The 21,551-nt window shown below is 37.0% G+C and overlaps 1 protein-coding gene across 1 annotated transcript in view; it reads left to right on the forward strand.

Annotated features, from left to right (window-relative positions):
• The window catches only part of PDE6A (phosphodiesterase 6A), a 190,852-nt gene that overhangs the window by 128,705 nt on the left and 40,596 nt on the right, over positions 1–21,551 (forward strand). Inside the window, exons 6-11 of the mRNA XM_053719837.1 lie at positions 2,568–2,632; positions 5,751–5,817; positions 12,027–12,074; positions 13,014–13,163; positions 14,195–14,338; positions 19,588–19,653. Of these exons, the coding sequence (XP_053575812.1) occupies positions 2,568–2,632; positions 5,751–5,817; positions 12,027–12,074; positions 13,014–13,163; positions 14,195–14,338; positions 19,588–19,653 (540 nt within the window). The remainder of the gene's footprint in view (positions 1–2,567; positions 2,633–5,750; positions 5,818–12,026; positions 12,075–13,013; positions 13,164–14,194; positions 14,339–19,587; positions 19,654–21,551) is intronic.

The following is a 21,551-nucleotide window of genomic DNA, read 5'->3' on the forward strand; positions in this document are numbered from 1 at the left end:
GTAACTAGAAAGATTTACCACAAAATTTGGAAAAAATATATCTGTTGGTGTGAATCTAAAGGATTCCCTTGGGACAAGGTTAAGATTCCTAAGATTCTATCCTTCCTTCAAGAAGGATTGGAAAAAGGATTATCTGCAAGTTCCCTGAAGGGACAGATTTCTGCCTTGTCTGTGTTACTTCACAAAAAGCTGGCAGCTGTGCCAGATGTTCAAGCCTTTGTTCAGGCTCTGGTTAGAATCAAGCCTGTTTACAAACCTTTGACTCCTCCTTGGAGTCTCAACTTAGTTCTTTCAGTTCTTCAGGGGTTCCGTTTGAACCCTTACATTCCGTTGATATTAAGTTATTATCTTGGAAAGTTTTGTTTTTGGTTGCAATTTCTTCTGCTAGAAGAGTTTCAGAATTATCTGCTCTGCAGTGTTCTCCTCCTTATCTGGTGTTCCATGCAGATAAGGTGGTTTTACGTACTAAACCTGGTTTTCTTCCAAAAGTTGTTTCTAACAAAAACATTAACCAGGAGATTATCGTACCTTCTCTGTGTCCGAAACCAGTTTCGAAGAAGGAACGTTTGTTGCACAATTTGGATGTTGTTCGCGCTCTAAAATTCTATTTAGATGCTACAAAGGATTTTAGACAAACATCTTCCTTGTTTGTTGTTTATTCCGGTAAAAGGAGAGGTCAAAAAGCAACTTCTACCTCTCTCTCTTTTTGGATAAAAGCATCATCAGATTGGCTTACGAGACTGCCGGACGGCAGCCTCCCGAAAGAATCACAGCTCATTCCACTAGGGCTGTGGCTTCCACATGGGCCTTCAAGAACGAGGCTTCTGTTGATCAGATATGTAGGGCAGCGACTTGGTCTTCACTGCACACTTTTACCAAATTTTACAAGTTTGATACTTTTGCTTCTTCTGAGGCTATTTTTGGGAGAAAGGTTTTGCAAGCCGTGGTGCCTTCCATCTAGGTGACCTGATTTGCTCCCTCCCATCATCCGTGTCCTAAAGCTTTGGTATTGGTTCCCACAAGTAAGGATGACGCCGTGGACCGGACACACCGATGTTGGAGAAAACAGAATTTATGTTTACCAGATAAATTACTTTCTCCAACGGTGTGTCCGGTCCACGGCCCGCCCTGGTTTTTTAATCAGGTCTGATAATTTATTTTCTTTAACTACAGTCACCACGGTATCATATGGTTCTCCTATGCAAATATTCCTCCTTAACGTCGGTCGAATGACTGGGGTAGGCGGAACCTAGGAGGGATCATGTGACCAGCTTTGCTGGGCTCTTTGCCATTTCCTGTTGGGGAAGAGAATATCCCACAAGTAAGGATGACGCCGTGGACCGGACACACCGTTGGAGAAAGTAATTTATCAGGTAAACATAAATTCTGTTTTTTTGGTGGTTGAAGGTACAAAAGAGATTTTCGGGGTCAAAGTTAGAAAAAGTGTGTTTTTTTTTTCAATTTTTTCATCATATTTTATAAAAAAAATTATAGTAAATTATATGATATGATGAAAATAATGGTATCCTTAGAAAGTCCATTTAATGGCGAGAAAAAAATGGTATATAATATAAGAGTAAGAGGAAAATTACAGCTAAACACAAACACTTCAGAAATTTAAAAATAGCCCTGGTCCCAAAAAAATTAAAAATGGTCTTGTCACTAAGGGGTCATGCATCACCAACTTTGTATTGTTTAAAGTTGGTGCAGTCAGTTAAAAACAAGAAAATAAATTCAGCTAGTTTTTTTTGTTGTTGTTTTTTAATCTTTTAAAATTGGTTTATTTTTTGACTGAGGATAGAACAACTTAAAGCAGTCGATCAAATTTATCTTGTTTAAAAAATAATAATTTGGACGCACGGTTCTTTAATTATGTATCCAACCGCTTTACAGAGGTTTCACAGTAAGCAAAGGAGTTTTTTTAAAAACAAAATGCTTTAGTAAAATACGTTTAATTTTATACTGAAATGTCCTATAATAATGTATGTTAGCACTTAACTCCTTCGATCACGCGTGAGCAGGAGCTGTCAAACTTCCCGGTCGGACGAGACTGAAGAGATTGAAATTCTCCACCTAAGAGACACTAAATTGTCAAGGATTCAAAAAAGTAATATTTAACCACTGAGCTAGACTTTTCTATTAATATTTAAAAAGAATATATTAAAGTCAAAATATAGCTTATAGTTAGGGATTTATTCATAAAATACTGCAATCTCACATAAGAGAAATGGGAATGAATATCTTGTTCTACAAAGAAAATAAAAAATTCATGTCAGAGATTTATTTGCCCTGTAACTAATCTATATTAAAGTCACTCAAACAGCCAGGAATTATGGACATTTCTCCTTACCTGTGCCCAAGCAGAAATATCTATAAATGAACAGGGGGTTGATGCATTAAGGGTCTGTTTAATGGCTGTATACAGTAGTGTGTGGGAAATAAAATCTACTAACACTCCTCCATGGTTTGCTGCTTAGCATTTTTTATTTTATTTTATGGAAGACCAAAGGTCAGTACAAGGATGTATTTGCTTACCACAGTCAATTATTCTCTTTTTCCTTTTACAGGAAATATCCTTCTATAAAGTGATTGACTATATTTTACATGGAAAAGAAGAGATTAAAGTTATACCGTAAGTTTTAACATTTTTTTAACAGCGTCATAGCATTGCTATAATAAAACTTCTGCACCTGAAATTACATTTACCCCAGAGAATTAGTTGATCTGTATTTATTATGGAAGTTTATTTTCTGCCATACAGTCATCATTAAATTATTAGCTAAAAGTTAAAGGCACAAGAACGTGAACTTGAAGAGTAATTTTCAAAAAGCGATGCAGGGTGTTTTCAAGCATATTTGCTTACAACTCACATCAATATGCTTTAGCCCATCCCTGTATTTTTATGCTCATGTAAAAATAAATGTAAAATAAACATGGGGGCCAATCTATCAAGCTCTGTCTGGAGCTTGAAGCCCCGTGTTTCTGGCGAGCCTTCAGACTCGCCAGAAACACCAGTTATTAAGCAGCAGTCTAAAGATCGCTGCTCCATAACCTGTCCACCTGCTCTGAGGAGACGAACAGACATTGCCACAATTCAACCTGATCGAATACGAGCAGGTTGATTGACACCCCCTGCTAGTGGTCGATTTGCCGCGAATCTGCAGGGGGGCGGCGTTGCACCAGAAGTTTACAAGAGCTGCTGGTGCAATGCTGAATGCGGAGAGCGTATTGCTCTCCGCATTCAACAAGGTCTGTCGGACATGATCCACTGATCAGATCATGTCCGACAGGCCTTTCATAAATATGCCCTATTATCTTTAATTCATACAGGGATGCGTACTGCTGGATTTTGACCAGTAGTAAAAATTAAACAAAATCTTAAGGATTTGCTTGAAAACCATACAAATGCTTATAACTTTGCTTGGAAAACATGTAAAATATTGTTTTAAGTAATTTACTTAGGTTTGTTATAAATATGTTTAAAATTTAAAAATTGCCCCTTTTTATGCTTTAGTTTTATGTCATTGTTGTAGCTGGGTGCTCAGATAAAGAATGTGCGCCATAAATCACATGTACAGGGAGTGCAGAATTATTAGGCAAGTTGTATTTTTGAGGATTAATTTTATTATTGAACAACAACCACGTTCTCAATGAACCCAAAAAACTCATTAATATCAAAGCTGAATAGTTTTGGAAGTAGTTTTTAGTTTGTTTTTAGTTATAGCTATTTTAGGGGATATCTGTGTGTGCAGGTGACTATTACTGTGCATAATTATTAGGCAACTTAACAAAAAACAAATATATACCCATTTCAATTATTTATTTTTACCAGTGAAACCAATATAACATCTCAACATTCACAAATATACATTTCTGACATTCAAAACAAAACAAAAACAAATCAGTGACCAATATAGCCACCTTTCTTTGCAAGGACACTCAAAAGCCTGCCATCCATGGATTCTGTCAGTGTTTTGATCTGTTCACCATCAACATTGCGTGCAGCAGCAACCACAGCCTCCCAGACACTGTTCAGAGAGGTGTACTGTTTTCCCTCCTTGTAAATCTCACATTTGATGATGGACCACAGGTTCTCAATGGGGTTCAGATCAGGTCTTGCCAGCCACGCTGTGGAGTACTTGGACGCGTGTGATGGAGCATTGTCCTGCATGAAAATCATGTTTTTCTTGAAGGATGCAGACTTCTTTCTGTACCACTGCTTGAAGAAGGTGTCTTCCAGAAACTGGCAGTAGGACTGGGAGTTGAGCTTGACTCCATCCTCAACCCGAAAAGGCCCCACAAGCTCATCTTTGATGATACCAGCCCAAACCAGTACTCCACCTCCACCTTGCTGGCGTCTGAGTCGGACTGGAGCTCTCTGCCCTTTACCAATCCAGCCACGGGCCCATCCATCTGGCCCATCAAGACTCACTCTCATTTCATCAGTCCATAAAACCTTAGAAAAATCAGTCTTGAGATATTTCTTGGCCCAGTCTTGACGTTTCAGCTTGTGTGTCTTGTTCAGTGGTGGTCGTCTTTCAGCCTTTCTTACCTTGGCCATGTCTCTGAGTATTGCACACCTTGTGCTTTTGGGCACTCCAGTGATGTTGCAGCTCTGAAAAATGGCCAAACTGGTGGCAAGTGGCATCTTGGCAGCTGCACGCTTGACTTTTCTCAGTTCATGGGCAGTTATTTTGCGCCTTGGTTTTTCCACATGCTTCTTGCGACCCTGTTGACTATTTTGAATGAAACGCTTGATTGTTCGATGATCACGCTTCAGAAGCTTTGCAATTTTAAGAGTGCTGCATCCCTCTGCAAGATATCTCTCTATTTTTGACTTTTCTGAGCCTGTCAAGTCCTTCTTTTGACCCATTTTGCCAAAGGAAAGGAAGTTGCCTAATAATTATGCACACCTGATATAGGGTGTTGATGTCATTAGACCACACCCCTTCTCATTACAGAGATGCACATCACCTAATATGCTTAATTGGTAGTAGGCTTTCGAGCCTATACAGCTTGGAGTAAGACAACATGTATAAAGAGGATGATGTGGTCAAAATACTCATTTGCCTAATAATTCTGCACTCCCTGTAGATACATTTTCTGTGTGCCACTGTATAGGGTGTTTTCTCCCCTTCTGCTTACAATGAAGTTTCCCAACAAGCATATGGGGATCTTTTGTAGTTTAACACAAATTAGTCCATATGCTTTTTTTTTTTTTTTTTAAATAGCCGTTTCACACAATAAGCATATATGTCTGACAGAAGTGTAACAAATACTAGTGGCTATTGTTCCCAGTAACCATATATACACCTAGTTAAGAACATATAACTGTTATTTTTTATGCTTCCCATGATTTGGAATAGTGGGTGTGTGCGCATATTTTATTCAGATTTGACAATAGGCTTGATTTTGAATTGTAATGGAATGGAAATGCACAGCCTTACAGTCAATGCAAAGCCTATACTATCCGGTGCACATGGAAGTACTTAAATGTGATTATATAACCTGTCAGGATGATGTACATGTTCTTCATTATGGCCATACCATCCAGTTGAAAAGTGTGAATATAAATATACAGTAACATTTTCTTTTTTTATTAATACAAAAATGCTAACCATTACCTAAGAACATTTTGTAAGAAATTATGTTTTACTGTACACAATGGAATTTTCAGCTTTAACCACTGAGATTCTATGAAAAGTCCCTGTTCTTATGATACTTTTTCTATTGGTTATCTATTTTCCCAGAAATCCACCAGCAGATCACTGGGCTTTGGCCAGTAAACTTCCCATTTATGTGGCAGAAAATGGTCTTGTAAGTACATCATTTTTTCTCACCTTTTTGACAGAAACAAAATATTAAAAAATAAAAAGGTGTAAATCATTTATTCAATCACATATGCACCAGGTATAATAATGCCAAGATAAGTAAAAAACACAGGTTGAGAGTATGGGGCCGATTTATCATTTGTCTGACAGACATGATCCGCTATAGCGATCATGTCCGCCAGACATCGATAAATGCTGACAGCATAAGTTGTCAGCATTTATCATTGCACAAGCAGTTCTGGTGAACTGCTTGTGCAATGCCACCTACATATTCGCTGCCGCTAGCAGGGGGTGTCAATCAACTAGATTGCTGTCCGCCGATTCAGAGGCAGCATATGAATTAAGGAGTATCGGTCTTAACACCGCTGCTTCTTAACTCCTGTTTCCGGCGAGCCTGAAGACTCGCAAAGAAACAGGGGTATTTGGCCACATTCGGGCCATGATAAATCGGCCCCTATGACTATATGTATAAAATAATATGCAAGGTTTATTTATTTGTCCTATCCAGTATACCTTTGCTCTTTTACATTTTCATACTATGCAAAATGCAGCAGAAGGGAATCTTCTATTTTGCATATGAACTAAATATCATCCATGACCCTGGACTAATATGTTTTTTTAAGTTTCTTCAGCAGTAGGTCAAAAGGATCTTGGATACCATTAGTATATGAGAAATTAGATTTAAAAGTTTATAATAGTTCTAGCTTCACATAGGTCATTCCAGTAACAAAAGAGGAAGAGGAATAAAAAATAAATAATTTAATAACGTCAAATATATAAATAATCTAAAATACAATGATAGTAATAGTATTGTGTTAAGAAAGCACTTCAAGACCTCTAATCACCCACTTTCTAGATTATAGTGATTTATACACAAATAATCTTTATGGTGTAATATACCAACTGTAGACATAGTTAATGCAACCAATGTTAAAGTGGTGCATTGTTTTCTCTGAGGCAATGAGATGATGAGGATTTGGACCCAGAGTTGAGGTTGATGGAATGATTAGGCCCAAGTGATTGAGTTTTTCCTCATCTCCTGAGGAAAGTATTTTCTACCATTGTGAATTAGAGTTGCTAAGCAACATACTTTGAGACACTAGTTTTCTACTGAAACTACCAAGTTGTTAAATGGTAAATTAAAATGGGGGTAGCAGTATTGAGTAAATTTCATGCACTTGTAAATCTGAATTGGGAAGTATTTAGACCTACAGCAAAATGAAAGTCAAAAACATTTTACACCAGCTGAACTGGTTAGTGCTTTAAGGCTCCCAATTTGTGCCAACATTGTTAATGCTTCCTAAGTGTACAATTTTGTACCAAACATACAAGCTAATAAAAGGTTAGATGAAGATTACTTTGCATAATGTGGCAGCAACATATAAAAGTAAAAAATACCTCACTATAGCAAGTTACATATTCAGTGTAGAAAAAATGGCTGTTATATACTGTTTTTAATTTGATTAATTTAAAGGAGGGTATTTTTAATCTTGCAAAAATTGTAGTAGAGGTTTGTCACTTTTCATCACTACATATATGAATTGTCTTTCACCTAGATTACGATTTAGTTGCGTTATTTAACCCCCTATAGCGCTGCCATTACAAGTTTAAAAAAACCCGACTTGTGCGGGCGATATGGAGATTTTAAACAGTGTTTTGACATGCTCGTGCACGCTTTCCCCATAGACATCAATGGGGAGAGCCGGCAAAAAAAAAGTCTTACACCTGCGATCGCGGAAATCAAAGCCCCTTAATGCAGCCCTATTGATGTCTATGGGGAAAAAGAAAATACAGTTTCAGCCTAACACTCTAATATAAACCCCACGTCTAAACATCCCTAATCTGCTGCCCCTGACATCGCCGACGCCTGCCTACAGTTATTAACCCCTAATCTGCCACTACCGATATCGCCGCCACCTAAATAAAATTATTAACCCCTAATCTGCCGCTCCCGATATCGTCGCCACTATACTAAAGTTATTGACCCCTATTTTGCTGCACCCCAACATTGCCTCAACTATACTAAAGTTATTAACCCCTATTCCACCGCTCCCCAACATCGCCACAACTAAAAAAAAATATTAACCACTAAACCTCTGGCCTCCCACATCACTACCACTAAATAAAGCTATTAACCCCTAAACCGCCAGCCCCCCACATCGCAACAACCTAAATTAAACAATTAACCCCTAACCCTAAAATAACCCTAACCAACACCCCCTAACACATAATTAAAATAGAGCTAAATTAAACTTACAATTATTAACTAAATAAACCTAATAGCCCCTAAACCACCAGCCCCCCACATCGCAACAACCTAAATTAAACTATATTAACCCCTAAACCTAACCCTAACGTAACCATAATCCTAACCCTAACGCTAACACGCTTTAACTTTAACATAAGGAAATTAGATCTAAATTAAATTTACAATTATTAACTAAATAATTCCTATTTAAATCTAAATATCTGTGAAATAAAACCTAAGGTATCTACAATATAACTAATAGTTACATTGTAGCTAGCTTAGGTTTTATTTTTATTTCACAGGTAAGATTGTATTTATTTTAACTAGTTAGACTAGTTAGTAAATACAGTAGTTAACTATTTACTAACTACCTAGCTAAAATAAATACAAAATTACCTGTGAAATAAAACCTAACTACCTTACACTAAAACCTAACATTACAAAAAATAAAAAACCTAGCATTACAAAAAATTAAAAAAAACCTACCATTATAAAAAATAAAAAAATGAAATGATCCAAAAAAATAAAGTTTTTCCTATTCTAATACCCTTTAAAAAAAAACACACAAAATAAAAAAGCCTAATCTAGAATAAACTACCAAGGGCCATAAAAAGGGCCTTTTGTAGGGCATTGCCCTAAGTTAAACAGCCCCCTAACACTATACAAACCCCCACCCCCAAACTACCAAGGGCCCTTAAAATGTAATTTTGGGGGCCCTTAAAAGGGCCTTTTGTAGGGCATTGCCCTTAGTTAAACAGCTCTTTTTCTCCAAAAAAATTCAAACACCCCCTAACACTATACAAACCCCCACCCCCCAAACTACCAAGGGCTCTTAAAAGGGCTTTTGGGGGGGCCATAAAATGGCCTTTTGTAGGGCATTGCCCTAAGTTAAACAGCTCTTTTGCTAAAAAAAAAAACACCCCCTAAAAATATACATTACACAAAATAACAAACAAATGATCAAAAATAAAAAAATATTCCTATTCTAATACCCATAAAAAGCACCCCAAAATAAAAAAAACTAAACTAAAATAAACCACCAATGGCCCTTAAAAGGGTCTTTTGTAGGGCAAACCCCCCCCCAACCCACAAAATAAAAAAAACTATCTTAAAAACCTAAGCTACCCATTGCCCTGAAAAGGGCATTTGTATGGGCATTGCCCTTAAAAGGGCATTTAGCTCTTTTACTGCCCAGACCCTAAACTAAAAAAAAAACACCCAAAAAAACCTTTACAAAAGCCTAACACTAACACCCTGACGATCCACTTACAGTTTTTGAAGTCCCGATTCAACGATCTTCATCTCGGAGTTGAAGTCCTAAGCCAGGCGGTGAGAAGTCTTCATACAGGCGGCCTCTTCAATCTTCATCTTGACGGCGAAGTCCTGATCCAAGTGCAGAGAAGTCTTCATCCAGGTGGCCTCTTCAATCTTCATCCAGGCGGCATCTTCTATCTTGATACCGGAGGCGCGGGATGGGTCCATCCAGAAGACATCTGGCATGGAGCATCCTCTTCATATGGTCGCCGCCGTACACTGAATCTTCAATGCAAGGGACGCGATTCAAGAAGCTGTCCCTTGCATTCCTATTGGATGAAAAATTTGAATCAGCCAATATGAATTAGGGCTGCTAAAATCCTATTGGCTGTTCAAATCAGTCAATAGAATTTTAGCAACCGTATGAAGAGGATGCTCCGCGCCGGTTGTCTTCAGGATGGACCCACCCGCGCCTCCGGGATCAAGATAGACGATGCCGTCTGGATGAAGATTGAAGAGGCCGCCTGGAGCAAGACTTCTCGCTGCTTGGATCAGGAGTTTGCCGCCGGGATGAAGAATGAAGAGGCCGTCTGGATGAAGAATTCTCGCCGCCTAGATTAGGGCTTCAACTCCGGGATGAAGATTGTTCACGCGGGACTTCAAAAAGTGGATCGTCAGGGGGATAGTGTTAGGCTTTTTAAAGGGTCCGGGCAGTAAAAGACCTAAATGCCCTTTTAAGGGCAATACCCATACAAATGCCCTTTTCAGGGCAATGGGTATCTTAGGTTTTTTTAGAATTAGTTTTGTTTATTTTGGGGGGTTGGTGGGGTGGTTGCTTTTTACTGTTGGGGGGTCTTTGTGTTTTTGTTTACAGATAAAAGAGCTGATATCTTTGGGGTAGTGCCCCACAAAAGGTCCTTTTAAGGGCCATTGGTAGTTTATTGTAGGCTAGGGGTTTTTTTTTTATTTTGGGTGGGCTTTTTTTATTTTGATAGCGATAATAGATTAGGTGTAATTCTTTTTTATATTGGATAATTTTGTTTGTTCTTTGTAACTTAGTATTTGCTATTTTTTTGTAATTAGATACTTTTCAATTTTTAGAGTAGTGTTAGGATTTTTTTAATGTGTAGTTTAGTTTAATTTAATTGGTAGTTTAATTTTAGTTTAATAATTATATTAGTTTAATTGTTAGTTTAAACTTAGTTTTCTTTTAATTTGACAGGTAGGTTTTAATTTAATTTAAGCTAGGGAAATTGTAATTGTAATATAAAGTTAGGGGGTTGTTAGGTTTAGGGGTAAATAGTTTAAGTTAGTGCTTAATAACTTTAGTATAGTGGGGGCGATGTGGGTGGATGGCAGATTAGGGGTTAATAATATTTAAATATTGTTTGCGATGTGGAAGGGCAGCAGTTTAGGGGTTAATAAGTTTATTATAGTGGTGACAATGTCGGGGAGCGGCGGAATAGGGGTTAATATTTTTTTTTAGTGGCGGCGATGTCAGGAGCGGCAGATTAGGGGTTAAAAACTTTAAAATAGTGTTTGTGATGCAGGAGGGCCTGTGTACTTTTTAACACTTTAGTTATGAGTTTTATGTTACAGCTTTGTAGTGTAAAACTCATAACTACTGACTTTAGATGGTGTTACAGATCTTGTCATTTTAGACTGTAACGCTCGCTTTTTAGCCTCACCGCAAAACTCGTAATACCGGTGCGGTACTGACGTTGCGTTACAGGCTAAAAGGCTTGCGGTACACCGACAAGACTTGTAATGGCTGCGTTAGGGAAAATGATGCGTTATTGGCCACAACGCTGCTATTTGACTCATAATGCAAAACTCGTAATCTAGGTGTTTGTTAGCTACAGAATTAATACAGTAGTATCCAGGGTTGGCACTACCATTAGCACCAAGGCCCAAGTGCTGGGTGGCATAGTAGCGATTCTATACATAGGTGTGTGCAGAATGTGTACAATACTAATGCAGGGGAGACTTTTATTAGTGCAAGTTGCAGGTCCATCTATCTGTCTATCTATCTATCTATCTATCTATCTATCTATATATCTATCATCTATCTATCATTTATCTATCTATCTATCTGTCTGTCTGTCTGACGGTCTATCTATCTATCAAAATTATTATACAGAGCAGCATATATATTATAAGTATTGCTTACTACTGAATTACTTTTTGGGGGCCCAAAGAAAAGTTTGTACCAGGGCCCTCTTTAGAGCAGGTCCGCTACAAATAGTATCTGAAACTTTTTTCAAGTTTTCCTTTTTGAATGTTAGAGTGGACTGTTTAATAAAGGCTGTTGGTTTAAAGCAATGTTGTTATAATGGTATTCTTGACAGGTGAAGTGGTTTTATGCAGCAGTATATTAATAGATACAAAATAGAAGCAGCTCTATTGATTTCATTGGAGCTGACATCACCATTGGCTTCTCTGATGAGGGGCAGCTAAACATCTCATCAAATCTCATTTTCCCGCAATGGTGCTCCAGACAGATTTTTTCAATGAGATATTAGTTTCATGAGTTTTTTTAATTCAATTAAGTCCATTTATTAGTTTATCTATTTTATATTAACCTGCCACATTCTGCAATGTTTTGTCCAAAAACATTTTTTTTTGTTAATTTTAATTTTTAGATTTGCCCTTTAAACATTATTTAATCATCTTTTTTTATTTTTCCTTCTTAGATTTGCAACATTATGAACACATTTGCTGATGACTACTTTGAATTTCAGGTAAATAATTTGAATATTTTTATAGTTCTTATTGTTAACTTATAAAAATAATCACCATGATTATTAGAGGGAACCAAAAAAATAATAATGTAAATAATACATTTAAATAAAGAGAATTTTTGAACAACCAAAATGTTAATATACCAACCGTCCTAACACCAAGCAAATAACTTGTCATGAAAGAGAATAATGATGTAATGAAAAAAATAATAATTTGTAAATAGCTATATGTGCTACTAAATTATTAGTAATATCAGACACTAGGGTTGTATATGAGAAACCAACACAACATTTTTTAAGTAACTCTAATGGAAAAAAAAGGTGATACTTCAAGCCTTTTGCTGGTAATTGTAATTAAGCATAATTATTTTGAATATGATATTATAGGGACATGAAACTCAAAATGTTAAATTTAAAAAAAAAACTTTCAAATTTACTTCTATTATCCAATTTGCTTGATTGTTTTTTAATTTTTTGTTGAAAAACATATCTAAGTAAGATCAGGAGCAGCAATGCACTACTGGTACCTAGATGCTGATTGGTGGCTACGCATATGTGCCTGTTGAGCTAGCTCCCAGTAGTCTATTGCCTTTTTTTCACAAATAATACCAAGAGAAGGAAGAACATTTGATAACAGAATTAAATTGGAAAGTTGTTTAAAATAGTATGCTTTATCTGAAAGATTAATAAAAAAAATGGGGGGTTTATGTCCCTTTAAGTGAGTAATGAGAAACATGAGATTAGTGAGTGACAACAGTGAAATTGAATTGTGGGCTTGATACAAATAATCTACATTTAATTGCTTCCTATAATTTAACTCAATCCAAGAACCCTGCTGTATTTATTACTGTTAGTAGTAGTAGTATTATGATACCAATAGCTCTAGAAATATACAATATACAGTATGTCAAGGATATTATGTTTCATTTCTTCATATAGAAAGGTCCTGTGGATGATTCTGGATGGGTTATTAAAAATGTCCTCTCTATGCCAATTGTCAATAAGAAAGAGGAAATTGTTGGTGTCGCTACATTCTACAACAGAAAGGATGGAAAACCTTTTGATGAAATGGACGAAGTTTTGACTGAAGTATGTAGGCCCATTTGTATATATAGTTTTTCATCTATATTAAAAACAGAATAGTCCAGAAATAATATAATTGTATGTAACTGGATAAAGATAACCTGTTGCTAAGTGACGTGAAGACTGTGGCCCAGGCTGTACTGACTGTAATATGCACAATAAAATCAATAATATATAACTAGTGTGTAGGATCATGTAACCTTTTAGTACACTAAGGGCCCAGTGATAAAAAAAATGCTGGCCTAGAGTGGTTTTCCAGTTTAACACTCACGGGGAAAGCCCTCATGGAATCTTACAAAAAAAAAAAAAATGGAGCTGTCCTTGCAAGTGGCGAGCTGTTTCCCATAGAAATAATGAGAACTCTCTACTATGTAAAAGTTTGTAATGGAGAATGAAGCACACAGGGAGAATCCGGAGTATGTTTAAACGTTAATATTATGCCTAATAAAAATCAAATGATTCTGTTTTCAGTGCACTGTACATTCAAATCGCCATTATTTTCTTACGTTTTCCTTTCAGTAATTAGTGTTTTGAGTATTTTGATGAATATTTGCCACTTTTTAATTTGCGAGAAACAACAGTGAGATCTGTAGGGCAAAAATGTTTACAGAATTAAACTGGGATTTGAGAGACAATTTTATACGCACCCATGCAACGCCCATGGTCAGCCCATCCAGTACTTAAATTATGATTTATGCTGTGCCTATTTAATACGATTTACTACTGTATAATTTGCATACAAATTTTACATTTTGATCAAATACAATTTTTGGTGAACAACTTTGATGCATCTTAACAATACAATTTTTTCCTGTGTATAAATAGTTTATTTCACTTTGATAAACAGTCGAATATCGAAGAATAGCATCTAAGAAAAATTCAATTTAAATTTTCGTTAGCCCTTCATAAACATTCCTCTTGTTTCCAATAATTAATTATCAGCTCCAGAACCTTCTGGCAACTGAAGGGTTTAATGACAGTAGAGCTATTCACACACACAAATATTCCTGACAGTCTTTAATGTTTTTATTGTCTAGTCTTTGACGCAGTTCCTTGGCTGGTCTGTCCTGAACACAGATACCTACGACAAAATGAATAAACTCGAAAACAGGAAAGATATTTACCAAGATATGGCCCTCTATCATGTGAAATGTTCAAATGATGAACTACAGACAATCCTGGTATGAAAACCCTTTACCAAATTACCTGTGTTGTATTTAAATTTAGTTTAGTATTGCAGTTTTGTAGTTTATATCCAATCCATGTATAGCACAAAGGGACAGGGAACTCACATTTTTATAAAATCAGTTGTGTACTTCCTGCTAAGGCTTATTTGAAGGACCAAACAGCAGGAAGTATGCAACTGATTAGATTTAAAGGGTCAGTCTATTTGAAAATTGTTATTGTTTAGAAAGATAGATAATCCCTTAATTACCCATTCCTCAGTTTTGCGTAACCAACAGTTACTTTTTACCTCTGTGATTACCTTGTATCTAAGCTTCTGCAGACTGCCACCTTATTTCAGTTCTTTTGACAGACATGCATTTTAGCCAATCAGGAGTGAGCGCAATGTTATCTATATGGTACACATGAACTAGCATTGTCTAACTGGGAAAAACTGTAAAAAAGCCCTGAAATAAGAGGCAGCCTTCAACGGCTTAGCAATCAGTTAATGAACCATCTTAGCTTTAGCTTTCAACAAAGAATACTAAGAGAACAAAGTAAATTTGATGAAGAAAGTAAATAAGAAAGTTTTTTGTTTTTTTTAAATTGCATGCCCTATCTGAATCATGAAAGTTTAATTTTGACTTGACTGTCCCTTTAAGTTCCATTTAAATAGGTTTACCTGACATTTCTTTGTATTCATTGAGTTATCTCCCCAACTCCATTCTCAGGGACGCTGACTGTTCATCTCATATATGTTAATATTAGTAATCTACACCTTAATGCCGGTTTGTATCCTTGCTTTCCTTGCATGGGGAGTAAGAAGTTGCCCTTTATAATTAGGTTTCAAATAGGGCATGTAATTTTAAACAACTTTCCAATTTACTTTTATGAACTATTTTGCTTTGTTCTCTTGGTATTCTAGTTGAAAGCAAACCTAGGAAGGTGCATATGATAATTTCTAAGCCCTTGAAGGCCGCCTCTATTTTATTTACTTTTCACAGCAGGGGAGAGCTAGCTCATGTAGGCCATATAGATAGCATTGTGATCACGCCCATGGCTAGTGGCAGACACTGCACTAATTGGCTAAAATGCAAGTCAATAGATAATAACTAAAAGTCATGTGATTAGGGGCGGTCAGAAGATGCTTAGATACAAGTTAGTCACAGAAGTAAAAAGTGTATTAATATAACAGTGTTGGTTTTGCAAAACTGGGGAATGGGTAATAAAGGGATTATCTATCTTTTTAAACAACAAAAATTCTGGTGTTGACTGTCCCTTTAAGGTAGTCTTATCTGATGAAAACTTCATTGGTGTACCATAAACATGAATGTCTAACTTGTGATACAAATATTGTCAATGTATTTATGCCATTTGTTTCTACTGGAAATTGTTGTATCCATTGAAATAAAATGTAATTTATTTGCCAGGTTAGTGTTTATTAGAGGCACTTGAAATCCCAATTTTGTCTTTCACGATTCAGATAGAAAATGCAATTTTAAATGAGAATGCGCTAATCTGACGAACGTTAACTTGAATTACGCTCAATCGATCACGTTTACTTTCAACTCATAATAACAGTGCAATTTAACCTGCGTGCAAACAATTGCAAAAATCCGATATCGCTTGCTCGCAAACGTTTGCGCTCTACTCATAATCTGGCCCTAAATGTTTTAAATTAATTTACAACTGCTATTTTGTTTTGGTTTCTAAAGGAAAGGGACACACCCCTTGAAAACCTTTTGAGTGCTGTTCACCTTTCTTCTTGGCTGTGGCAAATTAGGAATAGATATGGACCCAGATTACGATTGTAGAGCAAACGTTTGCACGCAAGCGATATCGGGTTTCTGCAATCATTTGCCTGCAGGTTAAATTGCGCTGGTATTATGAGTTGAAAGTAAACGCAATTGCTTGAGCGCAATTCAAGTTAATGCTCGTGCTCAGAGCTGTGATTAACTGTTTTGTGAAACAAAAGTCTCATAAAACACATCACAAATACATTACAAAGTACAGTTACACTCATAATAACACCATCTAAGTAAAAATATTTATTAAAAAATATTGCACAAAAAAGTGAGTGCGAGTAGGGTGTTTTTAAAAAAAAAAAATATCCGTTGACTTCTATGGGGAAATAGGTTACCGTGCGCGTGATATTCTAATTGCACAAGAAGTAAGCTATTTGAGTCCTTTAACTTTCTCATAATACGAGCACAAAATAGCACTCCACTCATAATCTGGCTCTTAACCCCTTAACGACCGAGGACGTGCAGGGTACATCCTCAAAAAAAAGGCAGTTAACGCCTGAGGACGTACCCTGCACGTCCTCGGTGTGGAAAGCAGCTGGAAGCGATCCTCCTCGCTTCCAGCTGCTTTCCGGTTATTGCAGTGATGCCTCGATACGGAGGCATTCTGCAATAACATTTTTAAGCCATCCGGTGCAGAGAGAGCCACTCTGTGGCCCTCTCTGCACCGGAGATCGGTGGCTTACTTCGTTGGTGGGTGGGAGCCGGACCGGGAGGCGGGTGTCGGCCATCGATGGCCCTCGTGATGTGGAGGGGGGCAGGATCGTGGGCGGGGATGCGAGGGGGCGCGCACTGACGCGCGCACGTGCACGGGAGGGTGGGGGCGGGCGCGTGCACGGGGAGGGAGCGGGTGGGAACCGTTACACACAGAAAATGTTTTGTAGGAAAATGAAAACAAACACTTAAATTAAATAAACAAATCAGAGAAAAACTACAATCAGTTAGGTGGTGGGGGTTGGTCTGTGGGGAGGGGGAAGCTACACTACAGAAAAACCGGGCAAAATAATAAAAAAAAACATATTTTTTTGCAAACTGGGTACTGGCAGACAGCTGCCAGTACCCAAGATGGCCCCAATTAAGGCAGAGGGGAGGCTTAGAGAGCGGTTTTGGGGGGGATCAGGGAGGTTGGGGGCTAAAGGGGGGATCCTACACAGTAGCATATGTAAATATGCTAAAAAAATGTTTTATTATTTTTAAAAACCCTTTTATTTTAGTACTGGCAGACTTTCTGCCAGTACTTAAGATGGCGGGGACAATTGTGGGGTGGGGGAGGGAAGGGAGCTGTTTGGGAGGGATCAGGGGGTGGGATGTGTCAGGTGGGAGGCTGATCTCTACACTAAAGCTAAAATTAACCCTGCAAGCTCCCTACAAACTCCCTAATTAACCCCTTCACTGCTAGCCATAATACACGTGTGAGGCACAGCAGCATTTAGCGGCCTTCTAATTACCAGAAAGCAACGCCAAAGTCATATATGTCTGCTATTTCTGAACAAAGGGGATCCCAGAGAAGCATTTACAACCATTTATGCCATAATTGCACACGCTGTTTGTAAATGATTTCATTGAGAAACCAAAAATTGTGAAAAATTTAAAGTTTTTTTAATTTGATCGCATTTGGCGGTGAAATGGTGGCATGAAATATACCAAAATGGGCCTAGATCAATACTTGGGGTCGTCTACTACACTACACTAAAGCTAAAAGTAACCCTACAAGCTCCCTAAAAGCTCCCTAATTAACCCCTTAACTGCTTGGCATAATACACGTGTGGTGCGCAGTTGCATTTAGCGGCCTTCTAATTACCAAAAAGCAACGCCAAAGCCATATATGCCTGCTATTTCTGAACAAAGGGGATCCCAGAGAAGAATTTACAACCATTTATGCCATAATTGCACAAGCTGTTTGTAAATAATTTCAGTGAGAAACCGAAAGTTTGTGAAAAAGTGAACAATTTTTTGCATTTGATCGCATTTGGCGGTGAAATGGTGGCATGAAATATACCAAAATTGGCCTAGATCAATACTTTGGGATGTCTACTAAAAAAAAATATATACATGTCAATGGCTATTCAGGGATTCCTGACAGATATCAGTGTCCCAATGTAACTAGCGCTAATTTTGAAAAAAATTGGTTTGGAAATAGCAAAGTGCTACTTGTATTTATTGCCCTATAACTTGCAAAAAAAGCAAAGAACATGTAAACATTGGGTATTTGTAAACTCAGGACAAAATTTAGAAACTATTTAGCATGGGTGTTTTTTGGTGGTTGTAGATATGTAACAGATTTTGGGGGTCAAAGTTCGAAAAAGTGTGTTTTTTTCCATTTTTCCTCATATTTTATAATTTTTTTTATAGTAAATTATAAGATATGATGAAAATAATGGTATCTTTAGAAAGTCCATTTAATGGCGAGAAAAACGGTATATAATATGTGTGGGTACAGTAAATGAGCAAGAGGAAAATTACAGCTAAACACAAACACTGCAAAAATGTAAAAATAGCCTTGGTCCCAAACGGACAGAAAATGGAAAAGTGCTGTGGTCATTAAGGGGTTAAATGGAAATGAAACCCCAAATTTTTCTTTCATGATTCAGATAGAGAATAAAATTTTAAACAACTTTCTAATTTACTTCTATTATCTAATCTGTTTCATTCTCTTGGTATAATTTGTTGAAAAGGGCAGCAATGCACTACTGGTTTCTAACTGAACACATGGGTAAGCCAATCACAATCGATATATATGTACAGCCATCCAATCAACAGCTTGAACCTAGGTTCTCTGCTGCTCCTGAGCTTACCTAGATAAACTTTCCAGCAAATGATAACAAGAGAAGGAAGCAAATTAAATAATTGAAGTAAATTGGAAAGTTGTTTAAAATTGTATTCTCTATCTGAATCATGGAAGAAAATGTTTGGGTTTCATGTCCCTTTAAAGAGCTCCTGAATATATTATGCAATTTACTGTGCATTTTGTAGGAGGGCCAGGGTTCTGAAATGTACAGAATGTGCTGCAGCCTATATGCGGAAAAATAGTTAAATTACAGGAAAAGCAGGGAACATAAATAAAGTACATATTTTACTACTTTTACATAACTTTATGGCTGCTTTTGTTTTACTCAAGAGGCTGTAAGGATACATTTTCATATCTATCTGTCTTATAATTAAAAACAAGCTTTTAAGACCATAGAAGAAGATGAGACCTCTTTAAAATGGGAAACTTATGACCAAATGCCTCATTATTAAAAAGCATTTGCTTTAGAATGCACTATTACAAACCCTGTCTTTTTGAGATCAGTGTATCATTTTCTCTTTCACAACTCATGACTGAGCTTTTTTGGAGCCAATCCTTTTAGTGTGATAGTGCACGAAAGCATGATTACAACATATGAAGTGACTTTACGTTCAGCTACCATTTACCAAGAAAATAATATGTATAAGTCTAACACTGAACATTGTATTATTTCCAGAAAACAAAAGAATTGCTTAACAAAGATCCAGATGAATGTGAAGAAGAGGAGTTATATGAAATACTGGTGAGTCTAATGCTGCATAATACTTCCTGCAATTAATAATATACACTTATTTTAAGGTAAATAGATACATACAGGGGATAAAAAGTAACAAATGAGTAAACATTATTAAAATTATACAAATATAATTTGCTTCAATGAAAAACAAACAGTCGGCTAGATTACGAGTTTTGCGTTATGAGTGAAAAAGCAGCGTTATGGGTTATAACGCTGCTTTTTCACTACCGCTGCTATTACAAGTCTTGCCAAAAAAGCTGTACCGCACACTTTTTTGGACGTAATGCAAATAAACTTACGCAATTTGCGTAAAGTCTTTTTTCAGTGGGACTTCCATAGCGCCAATATTACAAGCTTTTTCTGGGAGGCCAAAAAGTGAGCAGTACAGCCTATCCCGCAAGATTCGTAACACAATCTAAAGTCAGTAGTTATGAGTTTTATACTACAAAGCTGTAGCATAAAACTCATAACTAAAGTGTTAAAAAGTACACTAACACCCATAAACTACCTATTGACCCCTAAACCGAGGCCCTCCCGCATCGCAAACACTAAAATAAAATGATTAACCCCTAATCTGCCGCTCCCGACATCGCCGCCACTATAATAAACATATTAACCCCTAAACCGCCGCACTCCCGCCTCGCAAACACTAGTTAAATATTATTAACCCCTAATCTGCTGTCCCTAACATTGCCCCAACCTACATTACAGTTATTAACCCCTAATCTGCCGCCCACAACGTCGCTGCCACTATACTAAAGTTATTAAGCCCTAAACCTAAGTCTAACCCTAACCCTAACACCCCCTAACTTAAATATAAATAAATCTAAATAAAAATTACTATCATTACCTAAATAAATCCTATTTAAAACTAAATACTTACCTGTAAAATAAACCCTAAGCTAGCTACAATATAACTAATAGTTAAATTGTAGCTAGCTTAGGTTTTATTTTTATTTCACAAGCAAGTTTGTATTTATTTTAACTAGGTAGAATAGGTACTAAATAGTTATTAACTATTTACTAACTACCTAGCTAAAATAAATACAAATTTACCTGTAAAATAAAACCTAACCTGTCTTACACTAACACCTAACCTTACACTACAATTAAATAAATTACCTAAATTAAATAAAATTACCTAAGTTACAAAAAAACCCCACTAAATTACACAAAATAAAAAAAGAAATTAACAGATATTTAAACTAATTACACCTAATCTAATAGCCCTATCAAAATAAACCTCCCCCAAAATAATAAAAAAAAAAACCCTAGCCTAAACTAAACTACCAATAGCCCTTAAAAGGGCCTTTTGTGGGGCATTGCCCCAAAGAAATCAGCTCTTTTACCTGTAAAAAAAAAAAAACAACCCCCCAACAGTAAAACCCACCACCCACACAACCAACCCCCCAACAGAATGCAGAAGCCAACAGAATGCAAGCTCAATCATATTGGCTGATTGAATCAGCCAATAGGATTGAAGCTCAATCCTATTGGCTGATTGCATCAGCCAATAGGATTTTTTCACCTTTAATCCCGATTGGCTGATAGAATTCTATCAGCCAATTGGATGACGTCACTTAAAAGAACCTTCATTCTGGAAGAAGACTTCGATTGAAGAGGATGTTCCGCGCCGGATGTCTTGAAGATGGACCCGCTCCGCGCCGGATGAATGAAGATAGAAGATGCTGTCTAGATGAAGACTTCTGCCCGTCTGGAGGATCACTTCTGCCGGCTTGGATGAAGACTTCTCCTGGCTTCGTTGAGGACTTCTTGCCGCTTGGATGAAGACTTCTCCCGGCTTCGTTGAGGATGGATGTCCGGTCTTCAAAACTGTAAGTGGATCTTCGGGGGTTAGTGTTAGGCTTTTTTAAGGGTTTATTGGGTGGGTCTTATTTTTAGAT

This window comes from Bombina bombina, chromosome 6, assembly GCF_027579735.1.
Source record: "Bombina bombina isolate aBomBom1 chromosome 6, aBomBom1.pri, whole genome shotgun sequence".
NCBI lineage: Eukaryota > Metazoa > Chordata > Amphibia > Anura > Bombinatoridae > Bombina > Bombina bombina.